At 45.7% G+C, this 27,894-nt stretch overlaps 1 protein-coding gene across 1 annotated transcript in view; it reads right to left on the bottom strand.

Annotated features, from left to right (window-relative positions):
- NOTCH2 (notch receptor 2) overlaps nt 1–25,186 on the bottom strand; it is an 89,000-nt gene extending 63,814 nt beyond the window's left edge. Inside the window, exons 1-4 of the mRNA XM_087732629.1 lie at nt 24,996–25,186; nt 14,884–14,965; nt 4,631–4,890; nt 3,606–3,941 (exon numbers count right to left, since the gene is read on the bottom strand). Of these exons, the coding sequence (XP_087588755.1) occupies nt 3,606–3,941; nt 4,631–4,890; nt 14,884–14,965; nt 24,996–25,077 (760 nt within the window). The 5' untranslated portion in view covers nt 25,078–25,186. The remainder of the gene's footprint in view (nt 1–3,605; nt 3,942–4,630; nt 4,891–14,883; nt 14,966–24,995) is intronic.
- Nucleotides 25,187–27,894: the final 2,708 nt, after the last annotated feature.

Below are 27,894 nucleotides of genomic sequence, written 5' to 3'. Positions count from 1 at the left end.
CCTGCTGACAAGAAATTAGGGATCTCGACACAGAGTGCTAAAACCGACCTGCATCATTTTAACACAGAAGTAAGTTTCTACATACCAGGTGCCCAACAGCAGTTGCCTGCATGCAACTCCGACGGTACGGCTTCTTGAAATGAAGGTGAGATGGGCTACTCCACATAAGAGAGCCAGCTCACCCGGAGCAGAGGCACGCACGCTGTCTCGTACCCCAAGGCTGCCACCCTGCAGAACCTCACACCCCACGGGAAACGGCTCATCTCTAAATCCCGGCAAGCAGGGTCTTCCCCACCACAGGAAAAATTCAGCGTGTCTGCTAGACCCCAGGTGCGACGCTCGCTGCGCGGGGCAGCGCGACGGTCCGCTACGAGCCGGCGCGAGGTTGCTTCCTCTTCCCAGGAAGTGTTCCAGCTCTCCTAAACAGCCTGCTCCAGCCTGACAGATCGCTTCCTGAACAAGCCCTTGGAATTCCCTAGGGTCCTTATCTTAGTTAATGGGTAATTATTTTGATGGATAACAATGAATAATCACTTTCCCAGCTAAGAACTTCCTCTATTGACTTGTTTAACATTCCTTTAAAGGTTAGTTGCCAGATGAACTCCTTTTATGTCAAATATTTATAACTACGAGCCCATTCTTATATTTAAAGGAGTTGCTAATGCTTCAGGTTAAGGCTCCTTCACAGAAGTTTTTTGGTTGTTTGTTTGTTTGTTTTTTTTTTTTTTTTTTTTTACTACAACTATTTGTTATGATTGACCTAACATGCTCACTTCTCTACAATCTTTTTATCTAAATCAAAGCCCAGAGGAAAAAATTATTACTCTAGATGGATAGAAGTAAGTTGCCTTTCATACAGATGTAATACTGACAGTATATGTAACTCTTCACTTACACTTGCCAAACGCTGACCTCTAACACGTGACCTCATGAATTACCTAATGCAAGATTTGTTTGTGTAAATCCACAAGTGAAATGGGAACCTGAGAATTTAAAATAGCAGCTTGACTACACTGTGGATAAACAGTACTTGCACTACTGCAGAAAAAGCTGCTGTGACATGTAACTCCAGGTTGTAGGCTTTTTCCGTATTTTCAAGCTCTCATTCTCATGTACCTATATTTACAAAAAATGAAATTTGCTCAAAAGCAAAGAAGAAAACATCTACAGGAAACGAACTTATTTCGGGGCCAGTCCAGGAGTAACCTAGTTATGCTTGAATTGCTGCTTGGGCACAATCGGTTTCTTCAAAGCAGTTTCCCAGGTCATAAGATGCAAAATCATATCAAAAACGATTCCAACAGTTCAAGGTGTAACCGCCTCCTGCCCCTACAGCCCTAGCGCTGAGCTATGGTAACATCTTAAGGCAGTCCAGAAGGAAGGGCTAGAGCAATTCCATTTATAGTCACAGCATCATCGGCATTGCTCCAATTCAGAGAAGGAGTCTAAAGTGGAATTTCTAGTCCATACTCTTGGCACTCTCTTCCAGATGAGCAGGCCTTGTTCACATCTTCCCTGGGCGTGACAGACCACCATTTCTCTCCTCTCTCTATTGACCTTTCCTTCCCAGACAGAAACTTTTCCAGCGCTTCAGATATTTTGTGCTGCATGCTTGACTGTTAAGGGAGAAGAAATGGCCGGGTGCCTTGCCTTTATCAGAGAGTTTAATGTAAGCATTTTGGCCTCTCCAACCTCTCTTTTTTTTCCTGTTTTTCAAATGACTAGGTTTTTTTTAAAAAAAAAAACAAGCTAGCAAAACAACATGGCCAACTTAAACAAATACAGGAAATACAGAAATGAAGGCTCTCAAAGCCGCATTAACTCACCCCCACTATACATGTTGTGTAACAAGTCCAAAAAAGCAGCTAATAACCCAAAACGTGTGTGAGCAGTGTGGGTGTATAACTGTTACTATAGTAATGTCATTTTCATTTCCTGACCATAGTTTAGCCAGCCCACACGCTTGTCTAAGGGAAAATGTGCTCCTACCCAGTCTCGTGCCCCTGTAAGAGAGTCACGAAAGCAAACCATCTTATCAGCTTTACAGGATCAAGTCCTTCAAACTTTGTCTTCCCCTCCTCTTCACCCCACCACACTGCTTCTGCATGAGATCTTAAACTCCTTAAACTGATCTGACTTTAAGAAAATTCTAAATTTCAGATCAAGCCTGTTAATCCAGAGCCACTTAGTTTACAATTTCCTTTTTAAAAGATGCATAGCAAAAAAGCAATAAATTCCTTGAGAGCAACTGTTAGTTAAGATAACAGCATTTTCAAAGACCCTGTATATGCAAGCACTATTTCTTCAAGCATAGTTTGAAATGGTTGCTTTCACACAAAAATAAAGATGATACATCCTTCTATTTTAAGATTGACTTTCCTAAATTCTTCAAAGTCACATGCTTGCTCAGACAAACCAGAAAGTTGTCGTGCAGGCACCAGCTAAGATTGGCAATGTACATTTAAGGTCATTTGAACAAACACTTCAAGACAAAGCTCTCCAAAAAGAGAATATTCTTCACGACTTAAGTTCTAAATGTTCTTTCCACACATACCTATGACTCCAAACGATCCTCATGAGAGCACAGTCACTCTACATTCACATTAAACAGTATACAGCAGCTACATCTTTCACATAAATAACAACAGAGAAATGCTTAAGGGAAGAGAGTTTACTTTTCTAGATTACCACACACCCAATGTCCATGTGCCAAACTGCAATACACTTAAGTAGGAAGTCTAGTCAAAAGCATTTCCAAACAATCAGTTTCCCATGGACTGAATTACTCAGTAAAAAAATACCAGCCTAAAAAAACCCTGATGTGCAAAGACAACTAGTACTGCCTTGTGGTCAGCATGACAAGTGGATGGGGAGGAGCAGGACAGGATGAGACCACCAGCGTCCCAACCAGGTGACATACAGTCATTTGTAGAGACGGGTGCCTTGGTAACTGAAGCCCAGCTTGACACCCAAAACCAATACAGCCCATGATCCTAAGTAAGCACATCACCCCTGCTGTGGATGAACCCTGGGCAGCTAACAGCGTCAGAAAATAAGCAAGCATAATTTATCCAGAGGTATTACAGGACAAAAAGGGTATGGTGAGTTGGAAATGATGTCTCATAAGGAAAAGGAAGGGAATGGAAACTAATATGTGTTAATAGTAAAGACTGAGAAAGACAAATGTTCATCTTCATTCAAGCACTGAAGTTAACTGTGGCCTTTACTGACAGAAAACCATGTATTTAGAGGTTTATGTTAACGGAATTTGGCATTCCAAATGGGCATCAGGAGATACCACCCTAATCTCCTTGAACCTACCTTGTAGTTCTTGCCTATTTGATTCTCTGCCTCTAACTGGGTTCCAAAGAAATCTGTCATTTCTATCCTTCTTCCCTTTTCTTCCCATCCACATTATGAAATCCTGACACTCAGAAATTAACACCCTAGCAGAACTTCCTGCCTTGCTGAGATTTCTCCCGTCAACCTTACATTACATGACACTAGTATCACACAGAAACTCCAAGAGAAGTTTTGAGAAGGACACAGACAAGAATGCAGTGACAAGACTACAAAAACAAGCACTTTGAAGAAGCATCATTTACCTGGCAGACAGTTGCACTCAAAGGTGAAGTCACTTGTTTGATGACAAGTTCCTCCATTCATACAGGGTGATGGGGAACATGGCACATATACGCTCTCACAGCGATGCCCTGTATAGCCTGGCTTGCACTGGCATCGGTATGAACCGGGCAAATTAACACAGGTCCCACCATGTTGACAAAGGCCTGGTGTGGCACATTCATTCACATCGATCTCACACTTCTGGCCAGTGTAGCCAGCCAGACAGGTGCAGGAGAACTTATTTCCAGATACAGTACATGTACTTCCATTGGCACAAGGTTGAGATGTACAGGCATCAATCCACTGGCAATCCTTTCCTGTAGGATCAAGACATAGCACTCCATTAATAAAAAGTTATGTCCATGGAAAATAGTATTTCCTTCATGCTACCTCAAAACGATTGGCATACTAAATCTTAAAATTATTACAGGAAAATTTCTGTCTGTATTTTACAGTATTGTATTTGAAACAAAAATCAGTTTGTGGTTACAGTACGAAGTCATTTTATTTACAGAGTATCAGCAAGATATAGAATGTTGTGATCTATAAAAATAACCCATGACCTGAAATCATACTGCACACACCGACAGTCACTCTTCTTCTACGTCCCCTTCAAGAATGAAAGGGGTGAGTTTCCATGCTTCCCCTCAGGCACTCAATTATAGTTTTCCTATAGAAAGATTCTGCTGGCCAAATTTATTCCATTTTTTCTAGAAGGTAGGCTCTGAATTCGAAGTGTAACAGCCACTCCAGAGTAGCTTCTGCACTCAAGTTTTCCCACATGGACAACCCCACAAGATCTAAATGTCTTTCTGCTTACATGTAAAGCGTAGGGAGTTTGATTCACTACCCCCCTTTGCTTTTTTTGGTCATGAAGTCATTTAGACTTCTCATTTCCTGTGCTGGAGCTAGTAAATTTGAGAGCATATTATGACTGCCCCAGAACATTCCGGGATGAAGTAATTCACAAAGAAGGGAGTCTGGAGGTACAAACACAGAACCCCACCTGTGTAACCTGGAGGACAGACACACTCGTATGTTTCCTGGCTGTGGGGATGACAAGTTCCTCTGTTCAGGCAGGGCTGGGACACGTAGCAGAGATGCGATTCAGAGTATTGACAATCCTCTCCCGTGAACCCCGGAGCGCATTTGCAGGTAGCCTTTCCTATGAGAGATGTAGTTTCACAAGTTCCCCCGTTCTTACAGGTATTGCTTTCGCAGGGGTTTCTGTACTGGCAGTAGTCTCCAAGAAAGCCTTCTCGGCACCTGCAACAGACAAGAAATTACTTGTGGCACATTCACCTGAAGCCTTGCTGCCCTGAGAAGATACCAGGAATGAAGTCCCATGACCACCACAAGCCTTGGAATTTGCCACAATTAATGGTAACACTAACAGACCTAAATACTAACGTCATAGATGTAACAGGGCTTTCCTGTGGTATTGTCCCACATGGGACCACTGAAAATTTAAGTTCAAATTGTGAAATCGCTCATTACAAAATAAATAAATAAATACTGCATACAATCACAGTTACATCAAACACAGGAACTTATTCTTGCACTTTGCTTCAAAACCTCAGTAAAAGCCTAACTGTTAAAGAACTGCTGAGTAATAACTAATTCCTTGCACCTACTCCCATTCTAATAAGCATCCTTTTTTAGAAGGCAATCAAGCAGTTTCAGTAATAGGTATTAACACCAGGTATTATCCATCTTCCAAAATATTTATAAGTCTTGTACAAATGCAGTGTCTGAGCGCCCGAAGATCTGTAGCAGATCTTTCTCCAGAACACTCCCGTGAGACAGGAATACACTGTTATCCTCATGTTGATAAGTGCATCTGGGACTGTGACATGCTAAAGCCCGCACTCCGCTAGCAGCGCAAGCCCTGAAGTCAGGTCTCCCACGCCCCTGGCTAGCACCCTAACGACAAGGTCACTGCTCCTCTGCCTCCCACAGAAAAACCAGTACACACACACTATCTATGACGAGGGTAATATTTTATACAAAGATCTGCGATTGCAGAATAATTGCAGTTATTTCTCTCTAACCTAAACTTATGTCAATACAGTCTGACTACACTTGTCAGCTGTAATCCATCTTTTAACTGGCCTTTGTACTACGAATTTTCCATTTAACTTCCAGCAATACAGGATCCAGGCAAGCAAGCCTGCAAACCCCACCTTTGCGTCGCTCACGGTTCCATTTGCTTCTTTCAGGTAGCAGAGAGCTGCAAGATTTTAGGCTGGATAAAAATAACACCTAACATACAAAACAGGACTGTCCACTTGCAGTTTTTTCTATAGTGCACAGCTGCATGCTTTAACTGGTAAGTAACCCAAGATACACACAGCCTGAGAGGACATTTATTTCACTGCAAAAAATTCAGAGGTGAACATTAGATGTGCTTTGTTCCAAAACAGGATAGGTGCAATTATTAAATCCATGAGTTACTCAAATCCAAAGGGAGGAGATTCCAACCGCAAGAAACACACAAAGTCTCTAGCTAGCCCCAAGACAAGCATGTAACAGTAAAGGTATTGCCTTTTCTTATGCATTTAAAAGTGTATGGTGGATTGGGGAAAAAAACCACCAAGAACAACCCAAAACCCACCACCTAACTGAACTGATTTTTAAACTAAGTTTTAAGGCCTAAGAACAGTCATGAAGCTGTGTTTTTAACAGAATACTGCAGAGATCTGCCTTTGTTCCTATGCTATTCAACACTTTATCCACGAGTAACAACTGAAAACACCAATGCTGGCCAAACATGTAGGTAAGAGAGAAGACAAAGAGTAGTAACATGAACTGCGTAACAAGGCAATCAGCACGCAAAGTGCGCTTTAAGCACGGAGAGTTCATACATCTAGAAACAAAACGTATAAAGCATCCTCCCCAAAACAGGAGACTGACCTGGGAAAGGCAGACTTGCCCTGGGGGTTCCTAACAGTCAGCTGAACGTGAATTCCTAGCGTGACAGATTGGCCAGCAATACTTTAGTTGTAAAAACAGTAAATATCAAGTAGGAGTAAATGAGATTTTGCTACACCTGATACTTGCATGGCACAACCATTACACCAGTTCTGGTGTCTGTTCTTTAAGAGGAAAGAGCTGAAATGAATTCAAAGAAGCCAACAGTAATGATTAATAGAAAACTCCCAACACAATTAAAAGCTCAGGTGGCTCAGTCTATTTATCAAAGGGAAGAGAAAAGGAAATAGTTAATCAAAAGCTCCAAGTACCCACAAAGAAACACAGATTTAACAATAATTCCCCATCTAGAAGGTACAGGGATAACAGGACTGAGCAGTTGAAAGTTCAAGCTAGGTAAGTTCAAATTAGAAATAGGGTAATATCTTATCTTCAGGCGTAGACTTACACACAGTCTCTCAGTGGTGGAGAGGAACAACTAGAACAGCGTATTTAAGGTTGCAGTGGAATTTCTCCATCACTCATGCTTGTTTAAAAGAACACCAGGATTGGTTGTTTCAGAAAGAGTATGCACGCTAGTTCAAACACAGCTATTCAGAGAGGTTATTATCCGAGTTACGCAAGGGGTCATTACTAGATGACCACAACTGTTTTTTCTCATGTTAAAATTTATTAACTAGCTTTAGCCATATGTCTGAAGCAGGAAAGTCATATAATAGATGCGCATAATCATAATTTACTATTCCACATACCCAAATTAGGCTCCTTTCACCATACCTTAAATACTTTCAACTTCGTACCCAAGAGCAGACATGAAAGAAGAGTTTTTGCAGGGCAAGGCAGGATTAATAAAGTTACAGAAAGCAAATCCTGAGACAATACCACTTGCAGAATATCCTCTGCCTCTTGTGCCATCCTCAGTGTAACAGCTGAAGGCTGTCAGTCAGCGTGAGCTGCTGCCGTATCACACAAGAGGCAATCTTCGGGTATTCTGGGCCTGAACCACAGCAGTTCTATAGCATTCCTTTAACATCCCAAATCCTTCCTCGATACGGGTTACAAATCAGTCTAAATGCCAGCGGGCTACAGCACGGCTTTGTAGGAGCTCGATCACATAGAAATCTGGCACCCAGCAAAGGCGGCTGTGCCAGAAGCTGGAGGACTGCTCGACTCCCACGGCATTCAAGCCTGCACACGGTGCACTGGCTAGCTCTGCTCACAGACCATCTGGATAACTACAATTAAATCATGTTTCTGGACATCTATATGCAGCTGATGAATGTGTAAAGTCAAACTGAACTTCAGTCCCAGAAGGCTTACAAGATTTCATTATAGGGATTTCTTCTGGTTTCACCACCACCAGTGATGGAGGGGTTCAGCAGCTGCACCGCCTTCAGTGTCAGCAGTACACCAAGCTCCTCAGACTAGCAGCAGCAGACACAGGCCATGAACTTGTAGTTCTCTTTATCATGAAAGAAAGAGACCAAACCAGAACTTCACGGAACCCCACCTAGGGCATCTCATCAGGCAAACAAGAGGCCCTCCAACACCACCCACCACTCCAACAAACACAAAATAAACCAAAACACACCTAAAAGATAAGTCCTAAAGTGCTTTTTCATTGAAAGGCTGTAAAACAAACTAGAAAGTCTAGAGGAACATCTCATGTTTTGTCCACAAGCAAATAAAGCACCAAAATACACCTTCTCTCCCACCCCCCAACACTCGGGGATACCAGTAGGTGCATTTAACTGTTGCCTCTAGGTAACAGGGAGGAGGGAGCCTAAACACTGATTAAGAGTATTGCCGGTATGATTTAAAAGGAAAGCTGAGACCTGTGCTCTAGGACAACACTCGCAACCATCACCCGCAAACGGCCCAGCGTTTTGTACACAAATGTTCTGGTACAAAGTTGAAGAGCACTCCAAGACTGGGCTTGTTCTGGTATCTTCTGAGGCTAATCAGAAAAACATAAGGCAGCACTCCAGCAGGGAACAGCAAAAGCTCTTTTAACTTTAGCTTTTTATATTTGGAAGGACAAAGTCTTACAGAATACGCCAGAGGGAACGTGCCTGCCTGTGGAGATGGCAGGTCAGGTATACACGGCCCTTGTACCCACCATTTTGTTCTCCTCCTGGAGAAGTGCTTGGTGACAGAGTCATGCAATTTTCCCCTCCAGCTATTCAGTGCAATCGTTTTTGAATGTAAAAGAACAAAAAACCTACAGTCCAGATTTTCAACTATGTCTCCCGTCATCAACATTTCCAGGCACAAATACTAGTAATTTAGTTCTAAATGTTGGTGTAGACAAAACTGCAAATATTTGCCCCCGATTCATGCTGGGCACCGCATTGTTTCTCTAAAAATAGAGGCAAACACTGAAAAAGCGGGGTCTAAGTCCAGACTTCTTTAAAGGATATGATTATCCTCAACAGCAACTCCAGCTTCCCACCACTCCTGCTCTGCTCTTATCCCAACCTACTCTTTCAAGTTCTCTTTAGGAGAAGGAGGAAAAAAAAAAAAGCCACTTGTCTACAGAGCAGCTTAAAATTGTAGCAGCTTGTGTCAGCTCCAAATGACATGCTCAGAACAGGAAACCAAATCTTTTCCAAATAAAAGCCACTGTTTCTCCTCAGTTTTCCATCTCACACTCAGAAAGATGAAGTTTGTTCTGGCACTTTCTGGAAGCACATGAGGTCTCTTAACCTACTTCAACAGGAATTTCATCTTTTAAGAACAAATTTCACATATAACTTAATTCAAATCATGATTTCTGAAAGCTAGAGAGTTTGAAATGGGAAAATGTCCTGTGGGCTGCATCAGCTATGCAGCTGCTTCTAATTAAAGCTTCTCCTTTACTCTCTCTGGGCTACTTTCCAGCACAAATACTTTAGTCAGAGCTCAGCCCTTTTTTTTTTTTTCCTCCTCCTTTTCAGCTCCAGCCTGCATTTGCCTTAGCTCAGGCTCTCATGGAGCTAAACAAGAGACATAAAAACAAAATGAAGGTATTTATCCAAATCTGAAGTATCCACAAATCCAGAGAGCTGCATTCACTCTAACAACCTAACGCTACAAAGTGAAAGTAGAAGACTCACAAAAGCTGCATTTTTGGCTCTTCTGCCACAAAACTACATTGAAGTTACCTCCCAATACTTAGTTCTCTCTTGCTTTCAAAAGACTTCTGGAAAATATGTCTGGCCTATTGGAAAAACCTCCTCATCTGCCATACTACGTTTGCTTGGGCACATTCATAGGACAGTCTCTTCAAATGTACCTTATAGACTGTTTTAACCAGTCTTCCAGATGTTTGATTTTCATGGGAGTTTCCTATTCAGGCCCAGTGATATCATCTGGAGATGCACAGAAGGAAGCAGATGGTTTTAATTTAAAACGTGAAGGGAAGAATTTCCTAGCAGTCTTGCTTCTCCCCCCCCAACCCAACACTCTCTTCACTTTGATTGGAAGATGCTTCAACAGAGGGAGAAAAAAAGAAATCTCAGTCTGATGACTAACGTGAGAAGGGTCTCAGCTATTTTCCTACAGATTTTAACCAGACTTCCCTCTGGCTCCTGGGTTCTGACTCCCACACCTACACCTCCTCTCAGGAGGGAGAACAGGATTCTCTGGTTAGCTTTACAAACGCTCCTTCCCATGTCTCAAGGCTCCCACTTATGCGTCATGCTTTCAATGCAAACTATGGGATGGGACGGCCTCTCTGTTCTGCATTTAAAGCAGTACACAGCTATTGTTTCTAGTCCACAGAAAGCGCTTCTACAGCACACCACTCCGCAGTATACCACGGAGTAACAGCAACCAAAGTCTGAATGGGCAAGGTTTAGTGCAGTTTTTCCTGACCATAAGAGCTCTGAACAGCTTTTGGTCTGCAAAGGTAAATCACAATAGAATGTTTTGACTGAGTGACTCAAATCACCACTCTGTTCCCAGATTTGAAGCTAAAAGCGTGTGTACTCTCCCCTTTTTCCTCTGCCCTGGTCTCAAGGGTCTCCTTTAACTTCTGAAAGGAAACAGGAAAGGGCAGCCCATTCTCAGAAAGGGACAACTTTTCAACTTCTGCATTTAGCCTCTTCTGGAAAACTCTCAGACCTTATCCTGCTACAAGGTCTCCTATGGGTACTTCCCATTCACTGGTCTAGGAGTGATTAGTCTCTCGAGATACATCCCGAGAAGATATCTGCTGCAGTCTCGGAAGCAGTTCTGCAATCTAGGATCTTGCCTTCAGCCCCAGAAGTCCTCTTAAATCTGAGTTAAAATTCATTTATGAAGATCCAGCTGGAAAGAAAGGTAGGTCAAAAACCTGGCAAGAGGGTTGGAGTTACTGGGGATTAGAATTGGGATAGAAGCCCCTTACTGCCATGCTGTTGCTGCTTTGAGTTTAGCACGCTTTGAGGTCCTCCTCTTGCCACCCTGCAGATAAGAGGTAAAAACTGTATCATGCCATGTAAAACTGTGCACAAACTTCTGCACAGAGCGAGAAAAACACTGCTCACTGAAGAGGCACAGAAGCACACAAAGATGCACAGATCCTGACGGCTTTGGGCATGAAAGGATGTGCTGAAGGAGACTGTCCTTTTGGAATCAGCCAACTTCAGCAGTCTCCACTTTTGACTAAGCACAGCAGACAAGCCATGATTGGCACTGTACTTCCCCCACCCCCGTTTGTTTTTTTTTTTTTGTCATCAGAACCCAACAAAAGACACTAGAGTTAAAGCAGTACTTTGGTTCATACAGAGTTACCTATATCCCTTCTGGGCACACAACATGCAACAGTCCTAAGGTCAAAAAAATCCAACCTTAAAAACCTACAAAGCACAAGTAGCAAGGCCCAGTTCCCTCCCTAAACCTTGGAGCACCCCTACCCCAACTCCCTTCCTTCTCACTTCTGCTTTTCTCCCTGGCACGGTCTTGCTTCTGCTCCCTGGCACTGGGGCACAGGGGAGGGAAGTTGGGACAGGCCACAGCTGCCAAGCATGGGGAAACCAGTTAAGATATTCTCTGCTTCAGGGCCCTGCCCTGCTCCAAGCACAGAGGGACTGCCCACTCCTGCATCCACCTGCAGCAGAGCAGACTCTCGTGCTCAGAAAACAGAGGGCAACGTTGCCAAAATCTCTGCTCTACTTGTCCTTGAAACAGTTCCCTGTACCCACACCTTCCCAGCCTGCCTGCAACCGCAGAAATACTGCAAGTTAGCAGCACTATCCCCCAGACTCTTCCTACTACTACTTTCCCAGTCACCTAGCCGCAGGGAGATGAGAAAGGGTTTTCCTGTGATGTTCGCAACTAGCATTAAAAAACAAGCAACTGTTATCCTGCTTCTCTGCTGCATACGAGAGCACACAAGAAGGCTCCTTCATGCTTAACACCTCAATGTGCAAAAGGCTGCCTGGACATGCTTTGAGGGGGAGGAAAAAAACCCACAAAACAACAACAACAAAAAAAACCCCACCACAGTGCAACGCAAAGCCAAACCCCAACCTGAAACTGGTGTTTGGCAAAGCAGGACCCAGAAATCTTGGAATGACAGGTCCCCTTCGTACTGCTACTGCAGATACAGGCATGTTCCTTGGAATACAGAGTCCTCACCATGCTAGTCACTGAACGGGTGTAGAAAGATCTCTCAAACAAAAATTCTGACCTTGGAAGACGCAAACACAGGAATGTGTAATTTTCTAAATATAAAATCAAGGTTAAAGAAGGTCAGTAGTTCTATCAAACAGTGCCACAAAATGACAGCCATGGGCCAGCAGCGTCACCAGGGGAACGGAGCTACTTAAAGGGCGCTCACAAGAGCGATCTGATAAAGATCCAACTCCGATTTCCTTACAAGGGTCACAATCGCTGTTCCCATAACAGAAGCCAGATGCACCAGAATAAAGGTTTCTTTGCAGAAAACTAGCTTTCCCTTTTAATGGAGTAGACGCTACAGGATTTTCTGACAAAGAAAGCTGTTTCAGTGCGAAGTTGTCACTTGCTGCTTTGCCAAACATCTAGACTAGATGTTTTGCTTATCAGTGCTTACGTTGCTCATGTCTTATTCATCACACATGATTCTCTCATGCAGGTTCTCCCCCAGCTGTTTGCTTGTTTCTTACGGGCAGCAAGATTAAGTAGGTGGACTGACCACACGCCAGAACAAACAACTTGGCCGAGAGGAGGTACAGAAAGAGGAAGAGAGGCTATTATACTAACTTATTGCCCAGCAGAGGAAGTACTGCAGAAAACTTGAAAAAAGTGGAAGGGGTGGAGATTTAGCTAATCAGTGAGTGATCCTACAGAGCTAGAAGCCAAGACACTTGCTTTAGTAATAAGTTCAGTTTCCTGAATAAAACATTTCTACTTTTACAGCCATCAAAATTTCAGAAAGTTATTTAGGTTACTACCCCAGATAGAAAGTTCCCCTATTCAGAGTTCCTCACAGTGCAGGAAAGGGGAAAAAAAAAGTTAAAACCAAAACAGGATGCTAAGAATCAGTCTGCTAAAGGTAGAGTCTCCACAATTGAGGGTTTTTGCTATTTTTCCTTCCTTTCTGCAAAAAAGAGTTCTTGAGCCAGAACTAGAAAACAGACACATACTAATCTCTGTGTACAGGCCTCTATTAGCCTTTCCAATTACTCTGGCACCTGCAAAGGGACCAAGCTGTTACTTGAAGGAGGGGTTGGCTGAAGATCTGCAAGAAGACTTTGCACAAAAAGGAAGAAGGCAACATTAGAATTATAAATAACTGTGTGCTAAAAAAAAGTGTAAGAGTGGTCAAAGGTGCCACTGTGATAAGGGAAGTGTGTCAAGATCTGGACCGCCCTACAAATACTGAACGGAAGTTAATCAGATGAACCAACTAAACAATTTTTTTTTTTTTTTTTTACAGTCAAAGACATGGCTAAGAGGAACACACAAGTTGGAGAAAACATCCTTAGGGAGGTACAAGCAGCACCAACATCAATATCAGTCTCGTTTATTACCTTCATCATGACCCACATACTTCGGCTCCAGACTAACATGTTTAAGTACGTGTCAGAAAGACCTACTAACGTGAAACAATTTCTTGTTTCAGTCTTAAAATACAGGTGAAAAGCGGGGAAGTTCCAGCTTTCTTTTCAGAAGGGCAGCTTGTTTCTGTTGACAGCAATATAAAGCCATGGAAAGGAAAAGACCGGGAAGCAGTAATAGTTAAAAATTTGAAAAAAACAACAGGGAATAACAAGTTACATATTCGCCTTTCTATGGCCTTTCTGCACACCAGGTATTGATTTGAAACTGAAAAGAACCTCAAATTAGATTATGATTTCCCCTTTGTGTGCCACAGGTGCAATTTAAGTATATCAAGTTTTATGTACCACATTAACAGAAAGAACTAAAGGTTGTGGCTAGGGAAGATGGATGCGTAGAAGAGGGTGAAGAGCAGAGCTGTGTGTTAGCCAAGCTAAATCAACAAGACAAAATTCACTAATATTTAAAGAATGTTAGCATTAAGAAAAGAGGGATTTAGCATGCTAGAAAATGGCACAGCTTGCACTGATGAAGTAAACAACGTTTAGAAAATAATCCATTTACTGCAAATGTAGTAAATTAACCCTGCTAAAACAAGGAGGATTTATCTTTTTGCAAAATATCACTTAATTTAAAAAAAAAAAAATCTAAATACTGCAGTTTGAAAGGTGAACTGCATTTAAATAGATGTGATATCGTGCTCCAGACACCACACACTGCCACAGCTCCTGCTGATCGGCTTCCCATGCAGCAGCAAAGTGAAGGCACCATTGAAGATGGGTATCAACATTTACCAGAATCAATTACGTGATAAAGACAAATGTGGGTGCTTGTTTGGGGTTCTTTGTTTTTGCAACTCCCACATATTACTTGCTCTCCAGCACGTGGAAGGGAACTGGCACACTTCAGAGTGCGGAGTAGTTCTGAAAAACTTCATAAAAAATATTCAAATTGGGGCTGAAGCTCTATAAAGTAAGGCAAGATATAAGGCGGAGAGCAAGTTACCACTTAACCTGTGGGTCTGGAAGCAAGGTACAGAGTTTACCTCTATGATTGCTTTGGCCTCGCTTCCTAACCTAATGCAAAAAAATCAAACTGACAAGATCCAAACCCAAAAATCTGAACAAGAACTCCAGATTTCTTATGTTATAAAAAGCTAGCACAGAAGAACTAACGCATTATCAGGAAACACCAACTGTGCTAAAACCGTTACGCTGAATGCACCCGATAAGAAAATCTTAACAATTCACATTTCCTTTCTGGCTAGGACCCTGAATGAAAGCAGATTGGTAATTAAATTGATTAGAAATGAAACCAACTTACTTGCAATATCCTGTACCATTTTGATACGGAATGCACTTTCCCTCATTAACACATGGCTTGGAATCATCCATACATTGCAAAGCTGAAAGAAAAGAAAACGATGGTCAAATCAGTAGCCATACATGTCAAGTCAAAGCTTCATTAGTGTATTTTGGGGAACAAAGATCTTATAGTAGAAAATTTTATAAGACTGGAACAAAACCAAAGACACTGTCACATAGTTTAATTTGATCTCTGGCAGCATCAGAAGAGCCAGACAGAAAAAAGAATCAAATACAGATTTGTTCATCAGGCAACTAAATGTTTCCAGAATTTCTTTTAGGTAAATTTTCAAAGCAAAGCATGCAGTAATTTCAGCAAGCTACAAAAACATTCATGTCAGCACTTGCGTATTTTGGGTTAAGTGTCACCAATTACTACTTTCTGATCGAAATTCTGGACTGAAATTCTCTGAAATAAAGGGCAACTGCTCCTAAGCCTTCTTTCACAATATTTTGTCTCAAATTATTTCCTTTTTTTCTACAATCTCCAGGGACACTTGGCACTGAAATAGGGGCATCTGTTCCTCATAAGCTCACCTGCCGTATGTTTCTAGCAATCCAGAATTTGCTGCAACATCATTACTGTTGCAACACTCTGATTTCAGTCAGGATTGTGTTTGGGAATAAGTGAAAGCATCAGAGATGTTAAAGACTTGCAGCAAAAAATTTGGTATGTCTAAGGAGGAGATACTCTGTAGCTCAAACGTGACAATTTCAGTATTATGTTTTTAAAAGGGCATTAGGTATGATACAGTTCAGGGCTGGTCAATTTTTATCCAAGTCTACTGGAAGCTCTAGTGAGGCCCGTTCTGATGGAAGCGACACATCAGCTCCAGCTCTGGCAAGTGCTCCTCCCTTCACAGGGACCTGAAGCAGCACGCCGTGGCTATTTCTGCACTGACCAGAAGGGTGAGAACTGTGGAAACCCTGCAGAAGCAGAGGGCACTCCAGAACCACAAAAATTTAGTCAGTCCACCTAGACAAGAGCCTGCCATTTGAATGGCACCGAACTAGTGGATAAAGCTCTCGGAACCAGAAGATCTGGATCCTATCCTAAACGTACCAACATACCCAGAAGCCACATGCTCTCCCCAGCCTCCAGTTCTGTCTCCTGGCCCCCAAACACACACACACACACACTTCTGTGCCTTTACGGACCCTATTTCAACCACCTTACTGTATTTGGGAAATCATTTAGCCAACCTTAGTTAAGGCACTGAGAAGCATCAATAACATCCAGCCACGTAAACTGTCTGCTTGTGTACCAGCTGCTGTAGGGCACATTGCCTTTTTTTTTTTTAAGCATGGTTTTCCTTTCCTCAAGAGGTATTAAATTTTTAATACAAATTCAGCAAGCGGCATCAGGGAAAACTGGTCCAAACCACCACCAAAGTTTGTATGCCGGTGACTAAGGAACGGGGCTCAGAAACAGAAGAGTTAATGCATCAGTCCCACTAAGGTCTCCCTGCAACCAGCCGACATTCAGTCCAGCCATTAGACAACTTGGAACAGACTCCAGTTACTGCTATCCAGGGCTTGAAGCGTTATTTCTCAATAACCCCGGAGCACGTAAACAGGTCACATGCGCTACGAGGTACCATGGCAGCGTTTCACACTTAAAATCCCCATAGAGAATACAGTTAAATTAAACCCAGTTGCCCAGGAAAATTATCAGTATTTCCCACAATACGAGTATGCCTGTCTCTGTTAACTTGATTTCTGAAAAAGGGGCACTCGGAGCTCTGCAGAAGCAGCGCTATCCCAGGAAATGAACAAAATTCCACTCTGAGCCCCTTTCAGATAACCCCCGAGGTCAGGGTTACTAAGCAACAGAAATATTAACACAGATTTTTGCATGGCATTCCCCCCCAGAGCGGCCAAAAACACTTACGCTGATTTGCACCTGTCACATAATTTTTATCCCATTTAAAGGCAACATCCAAAAGGCTTCGACTCCAAACTTCATCTGCTTCTGTCTAACACTAGCAGCTTGTTTTCACAGCACAGATTAGCTCCAGTTAGCATAGTTCAGTTACGCTGTGTTCAAGAGAAACTGCAAAAGGACCTGTTATGATTCAGACTTCTCTGACCACCTATGCTACTCCAGGGAAATGGAGGAAGGTTAAAATGAGCCTTACTGCATTTCAGAGAACTGGGGGGGGAAGCAGACTTGGTATTCTCATCTCCCTACCTTGAATTTTCATTCTTTTCACACCAATCAAGCCAGTGAAGCAAATACTCAGCGGATTATTCCTTTTGTGCCCATGCTCTCAAACACAATTTTGTAATCTCTTCGAGTACCCGTGTCCCCAGTGAGAACTGAGCAGCCAGCTGATTTTGTAACCCCCATAGTAAAAGCTTAACTAACACTTGGCCAAAAACACCTCTCAGCACAACTGCGCGGAGGGGAACAAGAGGGTGACGGCTTTCGGGGTCACAGTAAGGATCCGAATCAGTGATTCCTGTTTAGCTTGCTAGGCCAAATACAGACACAGCAGAGAGGCTTTAGCAAAGTAATGATTAATCTTCTCCTCATTTTTGACAAATTATTCCTGCCTTGAACTGCTGTTTAGCAGGTCATTAAACTACTACTAGTCCTTAGAATTCTTTAACAGAGACACATAGTGAATGGGGCAATGCGGGCAGCTAAATATATATTTTGCATATAGTAAGTTAGAAGTGAAAGAAGCTACGAAAATAAAAGCAAAAAGATTCTTTTGCACTTTTTCAGCTTAAGACTAAAATAGGCTGAATAGAAATACATTGAAATGCAACCAAAGCTGACGTGAACGTAAATGTAACCATATTCTATATTAAAGTGAGTATTAAAAAGTAACATAACCACTTCTCTTTAAAAAAGAAATCACAAGGGAAATTGAAGACTACAGTTCTCACAGTGAAATTAGCATTTCTGTGCACAAAGCACTGTCTTCCTGTATTTCACGATATCTTTAACAATTTCACAATGCATGCAAAACCAAGGCATTTCAACACGACTTAACTTCAAGAGCTACTTTTCTGCTACTCTGCCATGTTGTGCTCAGGAGTTACCAGTATCAGAAACTTTGCCTTCTACCTCAGCCAGCATAAAAAGCACATTTCGCTACATCCATAATGTTAACTGGAAATACGTTGTTGTGTACAGCATGAGAGAAGACAGCCTTGTTTTGAAAACATAAAGCCACTTTTCTAGAAGCCGTATACAGATACCATCAGCACGCTGTCAAGGCTTTGAGCCTAACAGGCTGCTTTTGACAGTTTTCTGCTGTGTTTAAAAAAAAAAAACAAAAACAGCGATGGTGAATTATTTGTTGGTTTTCTGGACTTGCTCTAGCTTGCCAAAACCACCAAGGCTATCAGAAGCTGGGTTAGCCCAGACCAAGCGCAAGCAGCGACGTTTCAATTCCCCGCACTCTCACGTGGTGGAGGGCTCGCTCCAGTATGCCAGCAGGTCTTCAAGGGGAAATCCCGTGGCTTTTTCATGTATTGAACCACCTCATGATTTTTATCAGTCCTTTTGGGCATATTACGGGAATGCTGGGAATACACGCCGCGATTATCGAAAGACTGGCTTCTTATGAAGTGTACAGGCCACCTCTTTGTGAAAGAAGTACCCAATTTCTAGCACGCATCGTAGCCAAATTTGAAAGACCTGTCAGACAAGGGCTCTAAGCGCATGCGAGATGAACGTTACTAGCTATACTGCCCAGCCTAGAGCCCATACAAACCCCTGCACGTGCCTGCATTTAGACACAAATTCTAACCTGACATTTAACTAGCCTACCAGGACTATTTTCCAAGGCCAGAGGGAAAAAACAGGTAGCCGCTGCTGCAAAATGAGCACAAGCAGAAAGCGTTACTTGCAGAAACACTATAGGAAGTGCTGTGATTCTCAACACCCGAATCTACCAACGCTCACAATTTCACCCAGGTTTAATCTTTTTGGCTAAAGAAACAGTTAAAGCAAATCTAGGAGGAAAAGAAAAGTTGTCTTTCTGCCTCATTGTTCTTTAGGATGTCAAGATGATCTGGGAGTTGCGATTTGGTTTCTATACTTCATCCACCCACTATAAATTGAGATACTTTCTAGGCTAGAAAATTAAACGAAATAGTGAAGGATTAAGATCAGAAGCTGTAAGCATCAGAGTTCAGCTTTTAAGAGAAAAGGCTGCCATAGGGAAACAGAGCCATAACCAGAGAAAATCTGAACGGGCTTTGTTGTAAATACTAAAAGGAAAACAACGCCAAAAAACTCCTCACCCACAAGTTCAGAAAAAGCCAAGCAGAAAAAAATGCAAAATACCAAAACAATTAATGCTGTGAGGAAGAGACGTTATAAAGCTGGTTTCCTGTAGCTTTGTGGTTGATTATCCTGTTTCTAAGAAGGCACAGGCTCTGACCAAAGGTTTTACTTTAAATGAGGGGAGAGCGATATTCTGGCAGAGAACACAGCTGAGCTGGTGGTCCAGCCTTCTCCTTGGGAGGAGGCTATACGGGTCTCTCTCTCTCCCCTCTTTCTGTCCATAAATTTTCCATTAAGTTCATAGAAACTCAGTATCTTTTAAGAACCTAAACCTCCGTCATATTGGTTGAAATTTGTCCATAGGTTCAAAAGATCTCTTGGGGAATAGGGTGGAAAACCACCTACTTGAACACAGAAGAAAAGTCAGGCTAAAAATACATTAAAGACTAGAAAACTGAAGGACAAAATAGGTTTCAATAACCTTTATGTAGTCAGTGGATTTTCTGTCTCGATTGACATTCATGAGAAACAGCCTGTCATTTCAACTGTGTTACGCATTATATACGAAGAGAAAGGAGGAGGAAAGATTCAGAGCCCTCAAACAGCAGCAACACATGGGGAATCCTTACACAAGCTCAGGCTGCTTGCCCCAGGTGGATCAGCTCTGAAGAGGACGACCACCAGCACAGTCAGAAACATCAGCTACACTACAAATCAAGAGGTCTCAAATTCCAATGGAGCAAAAAACAGCTTCCGATTCCCTTCAGGAAAAACAGAGCGTGATAAAAAGAAGCTAAGAAAAAATGCTGAAACATAAGGTGCAATTCTGGAGGAAGAGCAGTAGGTCCTCACTGTGCAGAAAGTCACAAACTTCTCCTACGGTGGCACCTCGCACTGCACAAACAGCTGCTGAAAAAGCTGGTAAGGAATAAGAAGCACTGCACAAATGGAGAGAAAACCCAAATTTTGGAGGAAAACCACAAAGGAGTGATAACTAATCACGCTATTCACTAACCTCGACAGGTTACAGTTCTAGTGAGATCATGTACCAGGGAAGAACCAACTAGTACATAAGTGCTAGCTGAAAATACAAAAATAGCTTTTTGGTTTTTTCTTAAGAACAGATCACCCCGTGGCAGCCACACTGAGGGGGGATGGGGGACAACAAACTAGGAAAAGCTCTTACTGTGAAAAAATGATAAAGCCTTATATTCAGCTCAGATTTAGAAAATGTTAACATTTGGGGGATTTAAACAAACCGAGCGGTTTGCACATCACAGACAGAAGGTAGTAGTTAAGGACAAAGCTTGTCTATAAGGCAGAGAAATCGTCTGCAAAGTAAAAATGCTTTAATCAGATTATTAAAAGATCTCTGCTGTTTTTACACACAAAAGCCTGAAATCAATTGGATAATGCAAGACTCATCAACTGAGAAGCTGAGCAGAGCTCAGAGGAGCGTGAAGGCACTCAGCCAACGTCCTATACCTTCTGGGAGAGAAAACCCCAATATCTAGACTGGTTTTCTTCACTAGCTTCTCTAGGCTTTGTAAGACAAGTGTAAAAAAAATAAATTGCAAAAAAATATTTAAGTGGATTTTGGAAGAACAAGCCAGTATGAAGGAATTTTGCTTTAGAAGTTCATCAGGTTTTTTTGGAACTCGAGAGTGCAAAGAGCAAATCTGACTATATTAAGCTCTTGGACACACAAAACTGCATGCCCTGCCATCATCTGTTTCAAATCTCCAAACATCTAGGAATTGGCAAGAACTACTAATTGGCCCTCCTAAGAACAGAGCTGGGAACCGTTCTGCAGATTCCCAGGTAGAGCTGAAGTTTTTCTGTCCTCAGGGTCTTAGGCCTAGGAACCTGCAGGAGGACTGTTATTTCTACCAGATGCAGCTACAGTTCGTGTGACACTGTTCCTGGTGAAGAACTACAAGTTATAATACACATTGAATTCAGGATAAACTCATAATACAGTTCCAAAGTCTGCCAGTCACCATATTCTCCATTTCCTTGCACAGCTACCGTTCCCCGCCTTCCCCTATTTTCAGTTTTCCAAACAAAGCCAAAATGCCTACAATCCAGAACGACAACATAAAGCATTGTTTAAAAAAAAAAAAAAAAAGTTTTCAACAAAAAAATGTAGGGAGGGCAATTAAAGAGCTGAAGAGGTATTGGTGTTTCCATGGCAATCTGGCAGACAGGAGCCATGCTCGCGTCTTCTCCAAAGTCTTCCGTCATTCTCCAGCACTAAATCTTTACTAATTTGAACGTTAAGCGTGTTTGCCTGTGCAGAAGTGCTAGCCCGCTACTCACGCTGAGCGGCGCTTCTGCAGCCGTCCAGGGTGATGTCAGAGAAACGAGATGAAGACTTGCTGCACGGAACAAACAGCAGACGCCCGTGCCATTTTGAGATACAAAGCTCTTTTTTCATCCTCATAGCAGTCTAAAAAAAGGACATGTGCCCTAGGAACAGACTATTTTCTAAACAGAACGAACAATTATTTCTGCAGCTCTCAGATGACCATGTTTAGAACGCTATCAGCGCTGTTTCTTCTAGATGGGCACTGACAGCCCTTGACTTCTGTCGGCAAGATGATTTCAGAGTGAATTCATAGAAACTAAGAATATAACTACAAAAGGACTTTTTAACACAGATGCTCAGGGAAGCTCTTTTTTCCCCCCAACACGGATGACGTTCCCCTAACGTGTCCCAAAGGAGGGGTGAGAATTAATAATCACTGTATCGTTCCTCAGCTTTACGCTCATTAGCCAAGAGCACAAACTTGAAGGAAACGACGTTACACCTGAAGTTACAAATTGTGGCTGCTTGGTTTTGCTGGTAAGTAAGATTCCCAACTCCAGAAGAAACAGGCTGCCAGTGTCCTGCTGCTGCTCCTTCACCTGCTCCTCGTCTTGGGTTCAAACGCCAGCCACCCGTCCTCTCTTCACAGCACAGATATCATTTTTGAAAATGGGAGAAGCTGAACAGGACTAGAGCACGTTGAAGAGAAATACCCACTTACTGCAACAGCAGCAAGACGCCCAGAATAAAGGAGGGAGGGAAATAGCTGTGGAAGCTGACAAAAAACCGGCCCACCCATTGTAAGAGATTCGAATGCCAAATGCCACCAGAGGCGTAAGTCCTCTTTTCCCAAGGATTGAAGTCCTGAGAACATCAGCGAGAGGATCTTCACATATTTCTAATCTGACTAAGTGATGCCCTGAAGGAAGTGATGCGAGTTAGCCAGATTCTCATCACACTCCCTTTTGAAAGTCAAAATCAGCATCTTTGATAAGAACAAATTTGATAGACTGTAACACCTTCAAAAGATCAAGTGAAACTTGCTCTTCCGTAAGCAAATCCGTATCAAGCAGACCGGCATTGTCAGCGTTACCTAAAGCCTTCAAAAGTTGCACTGTTAGAATACCAGAGATCTCAAACTGCAGTCCACATCAACGCACTACCTTTGCGCTGCTCTGGATTAAAATGTATCGCAACCTGTTCGAAACGCGGGCTGATAGTCAACAACCACCTGGTGAAACTGGGCTTAGTGAAACCCAACTGTTAACAATGACAGCAGGTAATTAGGGTGGGCTCTACTAGCGAGGATTCCTGTTTCACCCATTGCTGCCTGATCAGAAGAGGAGCAAATCGTTCACAGCAATTATCCGGAGAGTATCCTCACCAAAAGCGCAGGTGTTGCTGCCCCACCCCAGCTTACTGCAACTTCAACTGCAGCCTTTTGCAAAGCCAAACAACGGCTCAACTGGAAAAGCAAGTTGCTACACCATTGGGCTTGCATGATGAGGCAGAGTTGAGTAGTCCAAACCATAGCGCTTAGTGCATCCAGGAGCCTCCTATTTATTGACCAAGAGGGCTGACATCAGATACCTGCCTTCTCTTGCACAAGAGCATCAAGACAGTTGAATATGCACCTGAAAATACCCTTTCGGTGACTTCATCTTTCCCATTAAGTCAAGCCACAGCTCCCGCTCCCAAGAACCAGATGCAGGTCAATATCTCATGAACAACAGGAGTCATTTTCAGTCTAGATTTGTCATCTCTGACAACCAGCCTTCGTTTAGCACTGGGAAGAGATTTCACCCACAATGCCAAAAACTTTCGCAGCATGGGAGGACCTCGACCATCCTGGTAGGTATCCATACGACAACAAGCGATACCATAGCTACTTCTCCTCTCAGCCCCTGTCAGAGAAGGAACTTGTAAGGCTAGCAATAAGCTGATAAGTTGCTGGGACGAAGGTACAGTTTAGCTAAGCGAACGTGACGTTTAGTCTTTGCAAAAATAGTATTTTGCCGTCTTACTGAACTGTGTAAGCCATTTCCAGAAATAACAGTCCTACTACGCACCACACCTCTACATGTTTCTGAATTTACAAGACATCTACCCTTGAAAGACCCTTTATTTTTCCAGCCCCTTTTGGGCAAAGCTGGGCAAAACACATTCAGGAAATTGCCTTTTTTTTTTTTTTTTTACTCCAACCATCTTCTTGCAACATATTAGTAAAACTAAATACGTCAGATTTCAGAGGAGGTTACGGGAAGAAAAAACATTTCTCCCAAGAGACAAATAATGACCATTTCAAAGCCAAAACAGACAGATTGATTAACCCGACTACTCTGCATCCGAGACAGCAGTAGTGGTCAAAACTCTGCAGACACCAGCTTCCACTCCTAGCCATACCAAAGCATAAAATTGCTGAAATTATCAGCGTCTCGCTCGGTCACGCACTAAGCGACTTCCACTACCACCTACTCCCATTGCTACACTCTTCACGAGTCATCTGAAAAGCAATCCAGCCTCTCGGGAGCAAAAAGGAAGAAAGAATGAGAAGTCACGTAAGTAATCAATGACTGCTAGTCCCTGATAGCTTTAACGTGCCGCAAGGCTGCACATGCCTTACTCCAGGAGCAGGACTGCTGCTGGGAGGGAGAGGCGCGAATTCCATCAGAACCCAGCAGTTAAGGCTACGGACCGCGTTCTCCAGCCCAGCTGTAAAACATATTGCAAATGCCAACATATAACAGTGACGAAAAGCAGCAGTTTCTTCAGATGTGCACACATGGCTTCATCACGCCTGAACTGATTAACGATTAAAGGAGGAGGATACACAGAAATTCCTTCTGGATGCGTAGAGATTTCCTCAACAAAGAGGCTAGAATGAACACGATGCATGGGTATTTCAAGCGACGGAAAGCAGTAAACCATTTTCTCCCGTGTTCTGAAATCAAAAAAACCTCAAGCACTCAAACCATTTTTGCAATCCCGCACGTATCGCTGCCACGCATCGCCAGTAAAGGACGACTTCCATTTCAGTCCTCCCTGACGTGGAAGCCCCCCACGGGAGGCGAGAGGGCAGCAGCCCCCCACGGGAGGCGAGAGGGCAGCAGCCCCCCACGGGAGGCGAGAGGGCAGCAGCCCCCCGGCGTGCAGCGACCCGCGGCTCTGGAGGGAGGGAGCCCGCCGCCCTCCCGCCGTCCGCACCCCGGGGAGCCCCCGCTTCGCGGGCGGGACCCGCGCTGCCGCCACCCCGCGGGGGGCTCGGCTCGGCCCCGCCGCCCCCCCCCAACCGACCCGGGTCCCCTTCCCCGGCCGGCCCGCCCGTGGGAGGAAGGTGACACCGGCGCCGGCCCGGCCGCCTTTGAAGCGGCGCCGGGAGAGGGGCCGGTCCTCCTCCGCCACGCCGGGTCGGGCAAGGGGCGGCTCCGGGCAGCCCCTCAGCCTCCCGGCGAGGAGCCGCCCGCGCACCGCCTCAGCCCCACAGGCCCCCGCAGCCCCTCGCCGCCCCCCCGTCACTCACCGGCCGCGGGCTCGGCGCGGCTGAGCACGGCCAGCACAAGGCCGAGGAGGGCGACGAGCGCTGGCCCCGCTCCGCGGGCCATGGCCACGGCCGCTCCCGCCGCCACTGGCACGGCACGGCGCGACGCGGAGGGATCTGCCCGGCCGCCGATGGCGCCTGCGGCCGCCCCGCGCGGAGGGACTGGGACGAGACGCGCCGCCCCCGCTTCCTCCGCCGCGCCGCGCCGCCCGCCCCGCCCCGCCCCGCCCCGCCGCCCGCCGCCAGGGGGCGCCCGCCCGGGGACCGCGGGGCGGGGCGGGGCCGGGGCGATGGGACGGGGCCGGGGCCGGGGGAGCGGGGTGGCGGGCGAGGGCAGCCGGAGGCGCTGTCGTGCCCCCGGGGGTGGCGGCGGCGGCGGCGGCGGCGGGTGCCCACGGGGGGGGAGGACGGAGCACACCCGCTGAGGCGCGGGCCGAGGCGCTGTCCCGGCCTTTGCCCGGGCGCGGGGCGCAGGCAGCGGGCGGGCAGGGGCGGTGGAGCGCGGCCCAAGGGCTGGATCGCCGTGACACCTGAATTCAGCCTCCGCGTCCCTGCCAGTCCTCAGCCGTCATTGAAAGCGTTAAAAGCGCGGCCGCCCCGGCCCCAGCTGCCCGCAGACTGAGAGCCCTTTGTGTGCGGCGCTGCCGCGGCGGCCTGGCCCGCCGAGGCGGGGTTGTGCCGGGTTCGGGGGAGAGAGAGGGGGCCATGAATAAACCTCACTGTTTTCCCCCTGTAATTTGTCAGATCCCGGAGCTCCTCCCAAGCATGGAGCTGGATGGTCGGTGCCCTACCACCACGGTTATTTTTTCCAGGTATGCCTGGATGAGGAACCCCCCGCCGTCCCATGCAGCTGCCGGAGCTTCCCATCACCGGAGCTGACGGGCAGGCGATGGATGGTGCCTTCCAGCCGCGATGGCCGTCCCACAGCACTGCTCCTGGCACTGCTCCCTCCCCAGACCCCCAGCGTGCCCAACACTTTCCACGTATAAAATTATGGGTGGCGGCAACCAATGCTTAAGAAAAAAATGATCACGAAGCCAAGCTGGGAGTCAAGGAGGGACAGGCAGGAATGTGACCGGAACAAGGAGGGTTTGGGATTGTTTTCCCTAACGCAGCTAAGTCGGGAGGAATTCTGGTATTTCGCTGAGAGCTGCCATTTCCAGCTCCCCCCAGCACTGAGCATTGCTGGTTATCCCTGACCTTGAAGCGGCCAGTTCTCTGTCGCCTGCATTTTGCTTGGCCTGAGCACGGGGTACTTATCCCCAGTGCAGGGACAGCGTCCATGGCCACCCTGGCACAGCTCTTGGAAGCTGCCATGAGGGCAACCAGCTCCACCTGACAAGCAGGGCTCGTCGGGGGAATCCAGCCCGGATGAGGGAAGGCATTGCTTTGCTCTCGTGGGTCTGGGGAACCTGCTGATTGCTCCCACCTCTCCGCTCTGATCCTGCTCTCCTGGGGGTATGTGGGCTTAGCCACCTGCAAGGGAGAGCATCCGACAGCGGCTCTGTCAGCTGGAGGAAAGGGGTGAGAGCAGCCACTGGCATGGTAAAGGTTTGGAGGAGATGGATCTGGATGGGCAGCATGGGTTTTGCAGCTGGGGAGGCGAGGGCCAAGCTGCCCATGGCCACCCTGGCCAGGCAGGTTGCCCATGCTGGGGGGGAACGCGCAGGGCAGAGCACAAAGAGGACGGGGACAGGCGCCCCGCTGCATTCCCATGCCAAAGCTCCTCAGTTAGTTCCCCATCATCCCTGTGGGTCTGTCTCATTAAGCAATAAGCTGTTTGCAGAGGAGTTAAAAATATGCTTCAGCATTGCTTCGTCTTACACGCCCCATCACAGTCTCATTAACAACACCATATCGAACAAGGAAAGGTTCGTCGCGCAGAGTGCCCGCCAGCAGAAGTGACCTGACCCTCCAGCCCTACCAGGCGTCATTTCACCTCCAGTTTCCCACCCAGAGATGATCAGCGGCCAGTGCTGGAACTGGAAGGCTGTGGCAAGGTTTTCCGTAGTTTCCATCCAGTTTCCCCCGTGCCTTGCCCTGCTTTGCCCATGGAGCATCTCACCCACGTGCGGGAGCTGAGCCCCAGCCACCCAGGGTGGTGAGGGGAGGCGGGCAGGGTGGCGGGCAGGGTGCTGGTGCCTGGCAGAGGGCTGGGCATGCTCTGATGTTGGAAGCGATGCCAGCCGAGGGATTAGAAGAGCTGAACAGACTCCATATCCACAGCATCGCTAGTTAAACAGTCCGGGCAGCTGGGGAAATCCTGGCACTTTGGCTGACAAAGGCAGGGAGATCAAGCCCTCTTTGCAGCTCCATGTTGGGAGTCTCACTCCGCAGTGATTTTGGTTGCCTGCTCCACAGAGCAGCGGCGGCACGCTTGTTTTGATCTCTGCACGTGCAGACCGCTCTCCAGCCCCAGCGCTCTCCAGGCTTCCTGCCCCACTGCTTCAAAGCCAGCCCCGTGTGTCGGTCCTCCGGCTGTCACCGGTGGGTGGAGGCAGGTGGAGGTCCTAGGCTGTCACCGGCCATGTCCAGGTCCGGGTCCCCCCGTTCAGCAGAGACCCCCCCAAGTGATGCTGAGCAGCTGATCTCTGCAGATGGCATGGCTGGCTGTGAAAGGGGGTGAAGGCGTCTCTGCTCAGGGAGGAAGCCCATGGTGACAGCACCTCCCCATGTGCTGGGTGGCTCATCGCTCTGCAGCCCGGGGGACGCTGCCAGGCAGAGACGTGCCCAGGGGCTCTGCTGTGCTCTCCCCACAGAAGGCAAAATGTATTTAAACAGTCTGAGGTGCTTTTTGGGTGTCTGTACGTGGTCAGCAAGCAGCGCAGCGCTTCTCCTCTGTCCCTCACCTTGGAGGTTTCAGCAGCTTTGCACTGGCTCT

This window comes from Nipponia nippon, unplaced genomic scaffold (assembly GCF_047370975.1).
Source record: "Nipponia nippon isolate SJK-2023a ecotype South Korea unplaced genomic scaffold, ASM4737097v1 scaffold_5, whole genome shotgun sequence".
NCBI classification, from domain to species: domain Eukaryota; kingdom Metazoa; phylum Chordata; class Aves; order Pelecaniformes; family Threskiornithidae; genus Nipponia; species Nipponia nippon.
Note: the sequence above shows the minus strand (reverse complement) of the source record. Positions and strands in the feature narration are given on the sequence as shown.